This window comes from Erigeron canadensis, chromosome 4 (assembly GCF_010389155.1).
Source record: "Erigeron canadensis isolate Cc75 chromosome 4, C_canadensis_v1, whole genome shotgun sequence".
Taxonomy (NCBI): domain Eukaryota; kingdom Viridiplantae; phylum Streptophyta; class Magnoliopsida; order Asterales; family Asteraceae; genus Erigeron; species Erigeron canadensis.
Genome location: NC_057764.1, coordinates 41161803 through 41179040, shown reverse-complemented (window position 1 = coordinate 41179040; position 17238 = coordinate 41161803). Strand labels below are relative to the sequence as shown.

The 17238-nt window shown below is 32.5% G+C and overlaps 2 protein-coding genes across 2 annotated transcripts; both read right to left on the bottom strand.

Moving 5' to 3' along the window:
* Nucleotides 1-524: 524 nt before the first annotated feature.
* On the bottom strand, nt 525-4100 carry LOC122597757. Its single transcript, XM_043770323.1, has 2 exons — nt 3639-4100; nt 525-928 (listed from the first exon to the last, which is right to left on the bottom strand). Exons 1-2 carry the CDS (start codon nt 4002-4004, stop codon nt 731-733), a joined length of 564 nt encoding a protein of 187 aa, XP_043626258.1. The 5' UTR covers nt 4005-4100; the 3' UTR covers nt 525-730.
* Nucleotides 4101-7762: 3662 nt separating this feature from the next.
* On the bottom strand, nt 7763-10745 carry LOC122595224 (lipase-like PAD4). Its single transcript, XM_043767561.1, has 4 exons — nt 10643-10745; nt 10134-10494; nt 9041-9748; nt 7763-8748 (listed from the first exon to the last, which is right to left on the bottom strand). The coding sequence occupies exons 1-4, from the start codon at nt 10660-10662 to the stop codon at nt 7933-7935; spliced, it is 1905 nt and encodes a 634-aa protein (XP_043623496.1). The 5' UTR covers nt 10663-10745; the 3' UTR covers nt 7763-7932.
* Nucleotides 10746-17238: the final 6493 nt, after the last annotated feature.

The window sequence follows — 17238 nt, the reverse complement described above, 5'->3', positions numbered from 1 at the left end:
CTTATGCCTGGACTCATCCTCCAGAAGACTAGTCCTAATCAGCGTCACATCAGCAAAAAACTATCCAAAGACTAATCCTCTTAAAACCAACCTTATATCTAGGACTAGTCTTGGACCCACCATTTATTTTAAACTACACTCACATATCAAAAAAAAAAAAAAAGTTTAAACAACTTGTCCTTGGGGGGACGAATGGGCCAAGGACTAGTCCAACCCCGCGGTATACAAGGAGGGACGAATGGGGGACGAACCAAGGATGAAGGCATAAGGTAGCTCCTTAGTGCGCACCATGCATAATCATATCACTTGAGTCTACAACAACATCGAGAAGCAACCAGCAATAATAAGCAACAACACTAAGTCCGGACAAGAGGGGTGCATGATGCCCTTAACGGTAGAAAAATAGACGGAACGTTACTGTTGGACCAAAATTGCAACAGGTGTGAGGTGTGATATTAACAAGGATGTGTTTCGCGACTTTGCACATGTTTGTATCAAACTTGCAAAATGTGTGATAACACAGGGACCAAAAATGCAATTCGTTCAATATTAAAAGGTTTAGGTTGTATGTAATTAGTGTGTATCAGAATCACTCCAGACAAGAAGAAGAAGCAACCAGCAATAATAAGCAAGAACACTAAGTAGACTAATACTAATCTACAACACAAAACGTCCACAAACAAACTAGCGTGATGCATCATATAAATGCTTGAGAGGAGATGACGGAGGCCTAGCTAGCCGGCATTGTTTCCAAAGGCCAACGGGCACCATTCATGATCATAGTGATCAATATATCATCAGCATCATTTCTGTTGCGTATTTCAAATATCTTTTCGACTTCTTCAAGAGTCTTGCGATTAAATATTATAACAGCAACCTCTTCAAACAACAGGTCAAAGAGGCTATCAATCTGCAACTTGCAAGCAGCCTGCCGAGAAATGAAACAATCAACAACATATTATTAGATTCTACTTATAATATAGTAATTTATTATTGATTGATAAATACCGATAAATCAATCTACCTCATGTACCTAAACATCAACCTAATCATAGGATGATGATATGTGAAAGAATCAAAAGATGATATTAGGAAATAGACTTAGTGGATTCCACATGTCCAACTAATAAGGTTTTAGGTTAATTTTTAAGCATATGATTAATTGTTTTCCTTGACTGGTATATACACATCCTTACAAACAAACAAACAATGAAAATGTAGTAAATTATTCCTATATTTATTATTATTATAATAATAATAACAATAACAATAAAAGGGGGCTCCACAATGCACACATACATGGACGATCATAATGCGGTCCAAACCGAGAAAACCGAAAAACCGGACCTATGTTGGATCGAAACCGAACGGAATCGAAGATATCGGTCCGGTCCTCAGTTCTATATATTATTGAATTTCGGGTCTCGGTCCGGGTATATATCATAAAGACACATGTTCAGACCGAAGAACCGATAAAAGGAAAAATATATAATACGTGACCATAAGAGATTAAAGACATGTACATATTTTTATATATTTAGCATAATGATTCGATCATATACATGATTTCTTCAAGATTTATCTTTTTTCTCTAAATATTAGACTCTTTCAATAATCCTAAAATCTAACATACTTATATCTATTATTGGCTCCAACATTCCCATTGTTATCAATCTCTAATTAATGAATTAATTCATGCATTTGTAAAAATTTAATGTTTTCTATTTTTGAAATACTAATAAGTAATAAGTTTCCGAATTCCTGTTTGTGCTTGATTTTCAAAGAGTCAAATTGTTTAATTAACTTTGTATCCCATCAAATATAGTTATTAGTATAGATACATTTTGGTCTAAGGAAGTTAAAATGTTGACGTACGTAAAACAAAATTACTACAGGTGGATGGTGAGTTGGTGACACTAAATTACTAAATATGCATATATGATTTAAATTGTAGAATGCGGGTGTTGAAAAGGTTAGGGAGTTGCGGACGTGGCTGAGGTGGATGATAACATCAAAACCTCTAACTCTTCATCACAAATGTTTCGGTCTCGGTCCATCCATTTAAACCCGAAAACCGACCAGGACCCGAACATGGACCGAACCATTTCACTTGGTTTGGTCCTCGGTTCTACATTTCTGACATTTTTGGTTCTCGGTCCGGTCCTCTAAACCACCGGTTCGGTCCAGTTCTTGGACTGAATAGCCCTACTGACACATAGTCCTTTGTGTCAACTTCACAACAGCCTAGGACTAACCAAAGATACCCAAGGATGAGTGAGGGACAAGTCCCATCTAATTTGGTGTTCACTCCACCCTAGCATCTAGGTTGCACCGAAACGAGTATGGCAAATGGGTACGGGAACGATATGGGTACGGGAAACGGCAAAAATAAAAAAATAAGATATGGGGACGGCAAGGATACGACAATAAAAAAAATATAAAATAAAAAATATATTAAAGAAAAATCAAAATAGATAGACATTGATGTAAAGTGTAAACTCAAAACATACACATGTTCCTAATCCACAGGTCGATTAGAGTTTTTTTATGGGCCGGTTCTAATTTGAAGGGTATACAAACACTAAACCCTAAATGAGCTAGGAAACGTCCCCAAATTCCCCCGAAACGTCCCCAAAACCCTTCCCCCGCCGTCCCCCAAATCTGAAACGTCCCCATGCCGATTCCTAGCCGTCCCCGTCCCCAGGACGGGTACCTTGACCAATCAAACGTCCCCATGCATTATAGCCTAGCATGAAGATGGATGGCATAGTGAAGCCTCTAATGCTATTGATTGATATATACACCTCTCTTAATAAACGTAGTACGTGATACCCTAGTTGACATCTGCTCTCGGTCGGGCTTCTAAAGAGGTTGACATTAGATATGGGTTTTCCCCCTTCGGGGAACCGAAAGTTCCCCAAATTTCTCGTGTGACTCAAGATATCCAGGCAAGTGCAAATTCTAGAATTTTTTAATAAAGTTTAACTTTTTTTAATAAGAAAAATGTTATAATTATAATAATAATAATAATAATAATAATGCCTTTATCCCTTTCTCGTTTTCTTCCTTTCGAGAACTTGCAAAGGATGCGGTGACCCTCCTCAAGCGAATACGAAAGTTCTCCTTCGCCCGAGATGTTAGAGCACGTGTTGTTGCTCATATATTTAATAGGATTAGTTATGTTATAGCTAGAGGAATGGGGGCCATATAGTATCTCGGGTTCCATTAATTTCTTGTAAATCTTATTAATTTATAATGAAAGTGATGATTATAATAAATATATAAATAAAAATAATAATGATAATAATAATAATAAAAAAGTGTAAATTCTACGTAAATTCATAGGATTAGCTTTGCTATAGCTATGAGGTGTGGGAGCTCAGATAGTATCGCAGCTCCCCATTAATTTCTTGTAAATTCTATGAAAGTTTAATAAAAGTGTTATTTACAATAATAATAATACCTTTGAAGCTAAAAAAAATAAAATAAAATAATAATAATAATAATAATAATAATAATAATAATAGTAATAGTAATAGTAATAATAATAATAATAATAATAATAATAATAATAATAATAATAATAATAATAATAATAATAATAATAATAATAAAGAGAAGAAGAGTTAGGTAGGTACATCAATAAGATCGATAAGATCGTCATCACGATGGTTGTCCTTCATGTATTTTAGAAAACCGGAATCATATTCCTTGCACTTGCTTTGGAGGAGGTTTTGGTCATGGGCATAAATGGTCTTGATCTTCCCACGTTCCTTGCAAAATCGAAGAGCCAATTTAAGGATGTCGGTTTTACTGATATTCAAATTCCTATTTTCGAAGGATGGACTCCTGTAAAATGTACGGAATAAACCAGCCTCCTTGATACAATTCTTATCGATCTTGAACCACCGCCCGTTCTGCTTAACACGCCACTTCTTCCTCTTCTTCTTCTCCTTCTTGTCTGTTTGCTCGGTCGGTACAAAGTCTTCCTTCTTATCTGACATTCTCTCTCGGTTAGTCAAAACTGAATTGATTTGATTTGGGATTAGAAAACCCTAACTTGGTTTGGGATCACAAATGGCCCCTATGGTTATGAAAGTTAGCATTTTGTATTCTGTGTATTTATGTATCACCACGTAGGCACGTACCCTTGTAGTTGCAATTTGTATCATTTTTTATTTTAAACGTTCGTTTTGTGAAACCCAAAAGTTCAGTTAACAATTATTGCATTTTACAATACACGAGAGTAACTACTTTCACGTTGCGGCGGTGAGATGATGGGGTGATAGGTCATAAAGTGTGATAGCCAAATGCCTTAACCATACGGGTTCCGCCCTCAGATTTAAAAATTCGTCGAAAGTATATATCAAATGGCATCTCTAATGAAAGAGCATGAAATTTTAAGAATACCCATATAATTTTTATAACTTATCAATGTACGGTTTGTGAGATAAAAGATTTTGAATGAATTGGAAGAACAGATGATTTATGTAGGAGAGGGAAAAAGATGATTGGTTGAGATTTCAGGAAAGAAAAAAGGTGTTTGGGTATATATAATTGATCGAATGAGCATTTTGGGAAAGTAAAAAGATGATTGGTTGAGATTTGAGAATGATTGGTTGAGATTTGTCAATGGAGACACAAGAAAGAAGTCAGACTCGTTGAGCAATCGACTGCCAAACATCCTCATAGTAGAAATGAGCTTGCAATCACCCGCATATCAGATTTAAAACCCCTAATTCAAACACGATGATATGAATCTGCTCCAAACTTTACTTAAGTCATACAATATTAGTGTCTATAATGTAAATATACTGATATATATATATATAACAATATGCAATATTAATATTTCCAAAACACAATTCAAATAAAATACGATTTATATTTTCAAGATCCAAAACCCATATATAATTCATACTAATATATATACATAAATACATACCGATATACTAATATATATATATATATAGGGTAGGGATCCAGAGAGAAGGTGCTTAAGGAGAGAATAGAGAGAAAGTTTATTTTTTTATTTTTTTTAGCTTGTTTTCTTGATATTTTTCTATTTTTTTCACTTTTTTCCATTCTTTTTTTAATTAACTTAATCCATAAAAAAAAATTAAAAAATTTTGAATTTTTTTTTTAAAAAACTTTTCTAACCCGAGTTAGTAAGTCATATATGTAAGGGTACGGTATGGGCTTCGCCCTTAAGGATATTAATAAGGGGTAGCTGGTAGGAGTGATAGGTCATAGAGGGTGATAGGTCAAAGGGGGTGATCGGTGATGAGGTGATCTACCTAACGGGCTTCGCCCTTGACTATCATGGCTCCGCCATAGTCTGAGAGGCTTCGTCTATAGCTTACGGGCTACACCATTGAAAAAAAATATTTTTTTAAAATTTTTAAAATTTTTGTATGAATTTGATTAATTAAAGAGAGAATGAAAAAAGTGAAAAAAGGAAGAAAAAAAAAAGTTCAAAAAAAGAAGCTAAAAAAAATAAAAAACGAACATTCCCTCTCTTCTCTCATTAAGGAACCTTCTTATTTGATCTCTTTCCCATATATATATATATATAACAATATTCATGATATATATTTACAAACATCCAAATAAAGATTCAATTAAATAGAAAACCTCAAACAAAAAGTCAAAAACACACCTGGAAGAAATAATCGAAAGAATGCGCAGAGAAAATAGAAACCTTTGAATGATGATGATTGATATATATGATTAGTTCCATTTTATTTGAAACCCTAAACCCTATTTGAAGTTCACTTTAGAGCATAATTCATGGATCCTAATTTGGGGTTTATATATCTCCTTTATTTATACTACTATATAATAATTATAAACTCTATGTTGAAAGTTTACATAAATAGGACATACGAATTGACCAAAATACCTTTAATGAATTAAATCATCATCAATCCTTAATATTAAATTACACCATTAGTCATTTATATTAGAAAATATCAAAACTAACCCATTTAAATCAAATACTTTTACCTACACCAATAGATGTCACCATCACCGTCATCGCCGACTCGCCGCCGCATTGCGCGTGTACCATGTTCGTTACTCCAAATGATTGTTTATGAAATGTGAAAATGGGATAAGAGGGCAAGTTTGGTAAATGGGATAAGAGACTGATTGTTTATGAAATGTAAATTCCCAATTAAAAAGCAAAGTAAACAATAGCTCAACTGGTTGATGCGTTTCCGTTAGTACCCATAGGTCACGGGTTCTATCTCTAATGTTCTATCCCTAATGATTGGATTTTTTTTTAGTAACAGAGTCTTTATTAAGACTAATATATATGCTTAAGTGGGTTATGACTCAGCAATAAAGTTGCTCACATGGCTAATGACGTGTCATTTAGATCGTTCATACGATAAAGAAATATGAATATGCCTCATACATGATTCGTGAGTACGAAATAAATTATGGTTAAACTAAACCGATGATCAAAACTAAGTTATAATAAACAATATTGATAAATATAATATATGTTTAGTTAAAGTTTGAATTTACATTAAATTTTTACAATGACATCAAAATTGGAATTTGTAAACATAGTGGATGACGACAAATAGCCTTGTAATTTTGAATCGTAAACTTTAATTTTTGAGCTTTGCATGCTAATAACTTATTATAAGTAATATAATTGATGGAAGATGAAAAATTAAAAAAGAAAAAGAGACAACTTTATTAATGAGAAAACGATCAATTAAATAGGGTTATAATTAATGTGTTTTGTATTTATAAGTTAAGAGTTAGAGTTTAACTCTAAGTCTAATAATGAAATTGAATCTATATACTATTAAAAAAACTAATTTAATATAAATTAATTTAATATAATTAATGTGTTTTATATTTATAAGTTAAAGAGTTAGAGTTTTACAGGGCTGTTTAAAATTTGTTTTTAAAAAATACGAGTTTAGCAATTGAGAATCATCAGGTAGAATGGCATATTATATCTTCGTGTGACCTTTACCTAATCAATATTTTCATGCATACTTGTCATCTTTGACACCTGTGTATCAGTGTATCCATTATTTACAAACTTTTTTCATACCTATCATTCTTTTATGTCTTCTTTTTCCTTTTTGATGTTGTTAATAGTAATGGAGAAGATTTGTGTTGCTGAATTAGTAGTAATGGAGACGATTTGTGTTGTATCTATTTATTTATGCATATTGGATATGATATTCTGTTTCTTGATATTTGTCAAAACTACTGTTTACAGCCTCTTCTTTTTTTAAATTTGTTGACAGCTTTTAATTTCCAATGTTTCATTAACTCGAACAATTATGTAGACATTCTGGTGAAAATGATGATGAACAACTGTCGATTAAAATCAAGTTACTCCAACAAAATGTGGTTCTAGTTTAAGCCATGTTCCAACTCGTTTGGCCGTTTTGGAATCAGTTGTGATCATTTTGGTCTTACTTATTAGCAGCAACATGGCCTACACTGGAACTGCTGCGGTGATCAAAGTTAAGGTTTGTTCTGATCTATGTATGGCCATACAGGTCAATTTGGATTAATGTTTTATCTAAGTAGTCAAATAGAATTGTTTTGTAAAATGATAAGCTTTTGTCAACTTATTTGTCAAAACCTGACACAGAAATTAATTTTGTTCAAGAGAATGTACAAACTAAAAAAACCGAAGTGACAGGTTTAAATTGATACCTCATTGCCATGGAACAGATTTGTGGGACTACAGAAATATCATTTTACAAGAACAATAGGTTCCAAAACATTTCCAACAATTATACTCGTATTTATTTACAAAAAGGGTTCATACATGAGACACAGCAATTTTGTTAAATATAATACAACCGCTACAACTATTTTATGCTATTAATTAAGTCGAAGGCTTTAATATGCCATTTCATCATCATAAACATATAAATATGTAACATTTATGATCTATGGTACAACTTTCTTATCCAAAACACCAGGAATTTGATTAGAAAAATGTTGCAAATGTGATTTTAAGACTCTTAATTCTTCAACCAAAACCATGTAGCTCGAGTTTTTTGCTAAAACATCGATCGATATATCTTTCCTCTCGACCATACCCCAAGCATACTGCTCGAACTTCTCGATATTCATCCACAAGACCGTTAGCCGCCTCGGGTCACTTTCACTCCTAACATTCTCTACCCACTCTCGAGCCTCCTCTACTTTCGCCCAAAAACACGAGTCTTGGGTTAGACTCGCAAATTTACTCCTTTTAGAATTACCATTACACTCGTTTTCTCCATATATGTCTCTTTCCCTCCACCATTTATCAAAAATCTCATACCGCTTCTCCCTCCCGTGCTTTAGATAGTGTCCCTTTTTCCGATAGTCACCACTACGGTAGTATTCAGCAATGTCTAGGGGCTCGACGAGGAGTTTATAGGATTGGGATGCGTTCACCCACTTGGCTCGTTTGTGAAAGTCGTGAGGGAGTTGATTCTTTTCCAGCATCCCTATAACGTCGTCCCAGAAGTTTCCAAGTTTGATACGGTTCATGGACACTTTGAAATCACGCTTTGATGCACCCCTTATCTTGAACGAATCGTAGTATCCCAGTTGATCATCAGATTTGTCACACAAATCTTTGTACCACTCGATTTGTGCTCTTAGAGGCACAACTTTTGACAAACGGATTGCTAGCTCTGCACTATTGAGATTTGGGGTACGCCCAATTCGCCTAGCCATCTTTAGGCAATCTTTTGTGAGGATCATTGTATCTTCCTGTATAAGAACATCAATATTAAGACTTAAACTATCAAAATTGACAATGTCACGTGTATGATGTACATCAATATAGCTAGTATATGTGACGGGAAAAGTGAAGGCGTGAGACAACACCACCCAACTTGGGTGAAATCTCACTTACATGCTAATTTTTTAATCTATAAATATATAATGCATAAATAATGGGCCCCATGATTTTTATGGATTAAAAAAATTAATATGTGAGAGGGATTTCACTCAAGTTATGTGCCTAACAGCACCACCTTCACTTCCCCCATATGTGACTTACATGGCCAGCCGACATAGATTGTGATGCGAGTGTAACACCGGCTTCATAGGAGTTGGATTCACACAACTCTTCTTCATTTTGGTTCAAGAACTGTAAGCTAATCTTGCCAACATGACTTTCATATTCGAGATGATCGTTGATACTAAAACTAGGAGACCCGGCTGCAAATGTTAAATGAAGCATCTTAACAATAGCGTTAGAGTCATCAATGCAAACCGCGCCATCACTAGAGCAAAACATGAAGTTCCCAAATGGCACAAATGAACTTGCAGCCAACCCCGGTGATCGGGCAATGGACTCAACATAATGAAGAACATAATGAAACAGCTCGGATTTTGCTTTTTCATCGAGTTGAGTTCCGAGATCACAAATAAAGAAGGGTGAATTCATGGTTAGGTGCCAAGATTTTAAAAGGGTATGAAGGTGAGTTTTGATGGGAGCTAATGGTGCAAAAAATAGGCGTGGAATTATGTCAAATTTCGATACAAGGTGACAAAAGTTTCCACCCCATCGTTGTCGATGAATGGCTTGAGACAGAGATTCGTTACCGATCAAAGGTGAACCAAATGTGAAGCAAATCACCGATGGAGGGGACGAGATGGATTGGAGATACGATAGGAACCAAAGCGATGACAGGGCGGCCATTGCGCCCCCTATGGAGTGCCCGGTGAACACAACAGCTTTTTGTTTCTTCTTGATCTCAAACATCTACAAGATCAAAATTTAAAAACATTTCATTAGATATCAAAACCTTTTTACTTAATTGTTGTAAGGAACTAGTACTTTTTTACCTTCGGTTTTAACAAAACTTTCTATAATAGCATATGTTGCAAGTAACATGTTGTTACATGTCATTTTACATTATCAAAATATCAGTTACTATATATATATATACTACTAAAACAGTAAAAAAGACAAATGTTATAGATTACATCCTACTGAAGATACAAAATTAATAATTACATACATGCTGATTGATTATAAGTTAGTTAAAAAATTTTGATATCCTATCATACTTAAGTACCTATAAATAAATAACTATATATGGCTATATGCAAGTGATTTACATTGATATAAAGGTATAAAGACAAACCTGATTTTGAAAAACAGGGGTGTGATAAATAGTCAAAAACAAGTGAAGCAAACCAGCATCCACCATCACTAGGTTATCATCACTTTGTTTTTCTAGCGCGGAAAACATCCCTCCGTCGCCGCCGCCACCAGACGATAACACTCCGGTGGTGGTGCTCGACAGAGGAACCAAGTTCCCGCAAAAAGGGTCCAATCCGTCCACAGATTGGACCCCAGAAAACGCTACATAAGTAACACCTCCAACTTCTTCAGTCAAGAAGCCTTGAGGTGCCATGATATTTGATCTAGCACATAATTTCCATGATTCAGTCAACAAAGGCGTTGACCCCAAAAACCTAGCTAGCATCTCACTTGTCTCGAACCTGACCAGTTCACCAACAATGAAATATAAAAGATTACAATATATGAATATTAAATACTCATAAAATAAAAGAAATTTTCTATGGCTTTTATCCGATTGAATTTTCAAAACAAGAGAAGATAGAATAGAATTGAATTGTGAGAACTTACGGTGAAGCTTCTTGTTCCATATTTGGTGAGATGCTTTTTTGATTACTTTATCTTTGTTTTTTCTTCAACTTGATATTGAATTTTGAGGATGAAAGTGGTAAGTGATATAATGACTTTTTGAAAACTATGTGTCACAAAAGTCGTTGATATATCGGGCGGCTATAGGAAAGTGAGGTCCATTGTGGGGTCAACTCATAAACAATCATTTTACCTTTGATGCATGTGTTTCTGTAACGTTTTTCCTACTCAAATAATGAAATTAAAAAATAAAATAAAAATAGTGCCGGTTTGAAAGGGGACACAACGGCATGTAATATTTTAACAGGATTTGTTGAAGTATAAACAAAGCAAATATTCACGTGTTAGCGACGGTGAGGTGATAGGTCATAAAGTGTGATAGTAATATGTCTTAGCCGTATGGACTCTGTCTTCAGATTTAAAAATTCGTCTAAAGTATATCGAATAACATCTCTAATGAAAGAGCATGAAATTTTAAGAACACCCATATAATTTTTATAAGTTATCGATGTACGGTTTTTGAATGAATTGGAGATATAAATGATTTATGGAGAAGAGAGAAAAAAAATGATTGGTTGAGATTTGATAAGAGAAAAATGGTGTTAGGTAAATATATAATTGATATATGGACATTTTGGAAAATTAAATGTTGAAACTTAAAATATAGTCAGGGGAAATCTGCTTTATAATTTAAGAGTAAATAGTACGAATAAATAACACAAATAAAAAATGATAAATTTTTTTAAATATTAGCCAAAAAATACTACTCAAATTATAAAAATGTGACTTCGTTCAATTAGAATTGGCATCAATAGTTGTCGTTTTGTCTAGATTATGTTTTCTTTTTCACATTACAACAACAACAACAATTGTACCTAATCCCAGAGCGGGGTATGGGGAAGGTGAACTGTAGACAGTCTTATCTCTACCCAAAGGTAGAGAGACTACTTCCATAAGGACCTCCGGCCAGGAAGATGTAAAAGCCGTAAAAGGGTAAAGCATTGGGACAAACTTGGGTACATACTAATCGCAAGGACGAATTTAGCCTATTTAGTATAAAACACAATCATGAGGATGTATAATGTTTAAGGCATTTCCAACAGAGCTTTTTGTAAAGTTTTTTATAAAGCTTTTTACTAATTGAAAAGCTTTTGCAAAAGCTTTTTATCATTGGAATAAAAAACTTAGAAATTTTAAGTTTTTGTAAAAACATGAGACTCTCTCTCTCTCTTCACTATTTCATAATTAAAAAATAACTAAAAGACTTTTTTTTTAGTTTTAACCATTAGAGCCATCATTTGATGAAAAACTTTTTATAAAAAACTTTTAAAAAAATCTATACCATTAAAGTTGCTCTAATCAAAATTTTCGGAGACACCTTGATAAGTATCCACTTGAAAAATATACAAAGTTTTAGCTTTAATTTTAAAATGTTTAATTATTGTACTCTATAAGATGACACTCTATTCGTGTTTTTTCACAAATGCTTAGAAATCGGTTTTGTAAAAGAAGTCAGTAAAAGGGTAGATGATAAAATTAATATGGTATTTGTCGGAAGTGAAAATCCCTTTTGAGACAAACTAAAATGAAAAGATAGAGCCAATGGATTGGTGAAGAGTCATTAACTTTCGAATTTAGGTAAGACATCTAGCTGGATTGGATCAATGGTTAGAACTCTTACCTTTGGTGACAGAGGTCAAGGGTCGATCTTCATGCGCAGTTAGGCTGGAGGTCTTTTTCAACCAATGGTAGAACATGGAAGCAGTATCTCTACCTTTGGTAGGGGTAAAGTTGTCTACATGTCAACCTCCCCCATCACCGTCTAAGACGATATTCGGACCCAAAACCCGTGGAAGGCGACATTGGGAGTTATTTTACTTTTTCTTTTTTTTGTAACTTGGATATACAGGGTTAAGTCTGAGGAGATAAAACTTATTTATCCGTCGTGCATTCAGACGGATTAGTAGAGAGTTTTCCCTTTATTGGGTATTTGAAATATGCATTACTTCGAAAGAGCTCTCTAGTGCGGACCCACTTAAGACAACGTATGCTAAACCTCCCGCTGTCGAATCACAACACGGAATTTCTAGCGAAATTTATCTTTTTGAAAAAATAGGTTGTTGACTTTTGAAAAATCTATAAAGTTTTGAGTTTCATTATTCATATTTATGTGAAAAATGATTTATCCTCTTAAAGATTAGTATAAAAATCCTTCTAAAACTATTAGATGATAACATGTGGAATCCACTAATTCTTTTTTCTAGTTTTATCCCATGATTTTTTCACATGTCTCTATCTAATAGTTAAGGGATTTTTAAACTATTCTTTTAGAAAGATTTATCATTTCACATATGTTGAGTACTGCATAAGTAATATTCAGGGGCATTATTGTGTATTTATAAAGTTCAAAGGTCTAATTTGTAACATCGTTTAAAAGTTTTGTGTATAATTGTAAGTAATATTGGGTCTAGATGTTGTACCCATCATTTCTCGTTCACATATTATGGGGTGGATTCATAAGTAGTTTTTCAAAAAATAATAATAAATAATTTAGAAAGATAAATATTTTATTAAGATGAAAAGAGTAATTTTAAATAAGAAAAATGATAAATCATCATAAACATTAGCTTAAAAATCCTTTGAAAACTATAAAAACGTGATATGTGTTATCCACTAATTCTCTTTTCTAATATTGTCCTTTAATTTTGTCACATGTCTTCATTTAATAGTTAGAAAGATTTTTAAGTTATTCTTTTAGGATGATTAATTTTTTTTCCAGATAATTAAGCAAATGACGAGGTTCTCTTTGTCTACAATCTACATAGAAGGAATATCATTTAAATGTATGTGGCGTGTGATTGAGATAGACAAAGTTATTACTTACTCTAATAAAAGAATAAGTTGTGAATAATTTTTTTTGTCTTCTTGTGATAACAAACATTGCATAGCTTATATATTTAATGACCAGATAAATAACATAATGTTAAAGATAGATGGAGTGGCAAGTAGCCATCTTTATATTCTAATGGTCAACAGGTCAAATCTTGGCACCATCTTTCCCATTTTTTTTTCTTCTTACTTTCTTAAATTTCATAAAGCACCCTGATTTTTTGGGAAATGTTACCAACAGCCTCTTTTACTTTTTTTTTTCTTTTTAAACCCTTAAAGTTTATATCTCATGAAATAACATCATTTTGTAACTTTTTGTAATTTTTGTACCATAAGTTTTATACTTTATAAAAAATAAAAATAACATCATGTTGTTAGTTTACTATGTTAGGTCGTCGATAAGAGTCAGCCCAGCTGACCAGAGACATTCTCGGTTTACTCAAGGTCTTGAGTTCGATCTTTAGGGATGACAAACCTTGGAGTTTTTCTTTCCGAATACTTGTAGCGGGCTATAGTCAACATCTCATTATCTAGGTATGTAGTAAGATTTTCCTGATATTATATTCCGAATGAATGTTCGAAAAAACATTGGGTCACAATACATTCAAATAAATCTTCAAATGCATAAATTAGTGAACATTTACAAACACAAAAGGTTCGAACAATCATAATTTTAATTTCGTTAGTCACTCAAAAACAATACATCATTGTAAACTACCAAAGTCAGGACTCAGGAGCCTATCAAGCTTACAAGATATTGAACCTAGATTTTTGTAACAATGATAATTATACCGTACTGTACCTATAATCATTCCTTTTAGTTTATCAAACAAACTAAAAAGGTTAGTTTAGCAAGATTACATAGCCAAAAGGATGGGTGACCGCTACCTACATGGTGCTATTACCTTGTCAATAGCCAACTTTCTACAGCGGTGTTCTTAGGCCTTTCCCAACAGTGACATATTCTTCACCTTTTCTTCGTCGCCACATCATCTCTTCTTCATTTCTAAATCTCATGACACATTCCTGCCAACAATAACTCTTCCTTCTTTCTTCCTTACTTCTTACTCATTATTTAATTATTTTTAATTATAAGCAAAAACAAAATACACATATTTTAAATTATTATTTTTAATTGTAAAATAGAACTATACATTATCAAAATAAACACAAATTAAAAAATATCAATAAGTCTAGTGTGTTCCTATTTAATTTTTCAAAGGCTGAAAATAAAGTAGTAACCTACGTAGTACGTGTCTTTGTATACAAATCTTCATAGATATATATACAATACACACGTAACCATCATATTACATTTATATGTCTATCTCGATCTATCTGTATCTATCGTATTATGATATTAAATTAGATATTTTCATATCCATATTAATAGATCAAGCAAAAACATATTGCCATTCCAAAAAGACAAAACATATAAAAAATGAGAATAGATGTAATGCAATACGTGAACCATGGATTACTATGATCATCTTTGAATCCAAACACTCCAATGGTACATTTCCTTAGTTTTGTGATCTCATTTCCCGTGAATTCACTTAAACGGGAACTCACAAAAGAAAGCTTCTTTTTGTGCTAGTTGTTGGCCCTCAACTTGCTACATATCCTTCATATTGTTTCCTCTCATTTCCCCCAAATAATACATTTTATTTAATGGGTCAAACAGTCTCTGGGGCCCTAGTTCCTCGTCCTCTCCTATTCTTCTAGGTGACGAAAACTGATGACGAGCTAGGAAGACGAGGGCTTGCCAATGGCTTCCCCCCATGACATGTTGGAGACGGGGATGTGACACTTCCGTTGGGAACGGTCTTAGTGAGTTTATAAGACAAGGAGTTATTATAGTAGTATTATTCTACAAAATTTGTGTTGTAATCTGTTAATTTTCAATTTTAATTAATTTGAATTTTTTATTAAATTATTTTATATTAAATATTACAATTTATAAATGTAATTTATTGTATTCAATTTTATTGTAATATTCAATGTATTAAACTAGTAAGTACTTCAAATCTTAAGACACACATGTTTTTAATTAAGAGTAAAATTGAAATTTGCAAACATTTTTTTTATAAGAAAATGATATATCTTTGTGTATATATATATATATATGCTTACAATCATTTTAAAATAACAAGATAATGACATGTGAATTTTACTAAATCACTTGATTTTTTCACAAGTTATCTACTTATCTTAAGGAAGTTTTGTTTATTCATAATTTGGAAAGGAAAAGTACTTTGTCTTCTGAAGAATGGAAGGCAAATCTTTTACTTTGATGAATTTTGTTTGTATTTTCTTAGTTCTTTGGAGCTTGTATGGGGTTTCAATAAAAACATCGCGAAGTAAAAACCGTTAGTTTGACATTAGTCGATGGTTGTGTCTAGGTTGTTTTTTTTTTCGTAATTGACATAAGTTTTTTTCCTCTTTTACATCATTGCAGTTAAAATTTTGAAAAGAGTCTAGTCGGTTGTATTTTATGTACTTTTAGATTTGTACTTTAATCACTAACATTTTGCTATCCTTATATTAACGGTATTTTTTTGCCGGTAAAGGAAAATTTAAGGGGAATTTTTAGACTTTCCCTTAAAAAAATTATCATTTTTCCTTTGATAGTACTCGTACAGTCTTATAAACTAAAATGTGGTATTGTAAACAATTAAATGGAAATGCGATTAATAAAATGTGTAATGGGAAAAATCTAGACATTTAGTTACTTTACTGGAAGTAAAAGCATGATCTTAACTCTCATCGGTCCACAATCCACATAACTAGCTAGAGTGCTAGACTATGTCAATGACAGCTAGACTATGTCAATGACTTGAAAAGAGTGAGGACAGGGGCAAAGAATCCAACATCATACCTTCAATTTGTACCTTGCTTTTTTTCTTTTTACACCTTTGCCTCCATAAATTTTTTACTATCTTTCTCATCAATCATCATCTATAGTTTTTACTTTTAATATTTTCAATTTGTTCATTTTTACTTTTTCTTTTCTCATGAACTTGTTTGTTGCTCTTTTTCTTTTTGTCATATACTTACATGAAATCATTCACTAATCACACACACAAAATAAGATATATATTTTAATTAAAATTTTATACTTAACCATATATATATATATATATTGTGTATAATAGTTATGTTTATCAATATCGATTTCTTTTAATTTGTTCTTTAGTACCATAAGTTAGACTTAAAGAATTATTTTCTAATTTCTAGTTCATAATTATCTATATTTATAAAATCTTATATATCTAATGAATATGGTGTCAATTATTAGTATTCGACAACAAAAACTTTATAAATGCTGGAATACTAGCTAGAGTACGTATTAGGGTGGAGGGAGCCGAAAGGCTCAGCCTTTTAATATCCCTTCAAATAACCAATCAAATTACCCCATCTCATTTTAACCCTCTAACTTTTTTTCAACCTTTTTTTAGTGGCAACCGAAACTCCCAACATTTTTTTTCACATTTTAATAATTTATCCTTAACATTATAAACTTTACATAACTAACCCTTTTATAATTTATATCTTTTATTAATAACCAAATATTACATAACACTTAAAAACATTACATTTTAAAAGTAAAAACACACACGTACGTAATAAAAACACACAATACATAACTTAAAAAAAAACATAACTACTCTTCATTCTCATCATTGTTG

Excerpts from the sequence above, each read along its gene's own strand:
- LOC122595224 (XM_043767561.1), bottom strand. The coding sequence starts at position 10,662 with ATGGAACAAGAAGCTTCACC. Across the intron at positions 10,495-10,642 it reads ATGGAACAAGAAGCTTCACC|GTTCGAGACAAGTGAGATGC; the intron begins GTAAGTTCTCAC and ends TGAACTGGTCAG. Across the intron at positions 8,749-9,040 it reads AATCTATGTCGGCTGGCCAT|GAAGATACAATGATCCTCAC; the intron begins GTAAGTCACATA and ends GTTCTTATACAG.
- LOC122597757 (XM_043770323.1), bottom strand. The coding sequence starts at position 4,004 with ATGTCAGATAAGAAGGAAGACTTTGTACCGACCGAGCAAACAGACAAG. Across the intron at positions 929-3,638 it reads ATCTTATCGATCTTATTGAT|GCTGCTTGCAAGTTGCAGAT; the intron begins GTACCTACCTAA and ends ATTTCTCGGCAG.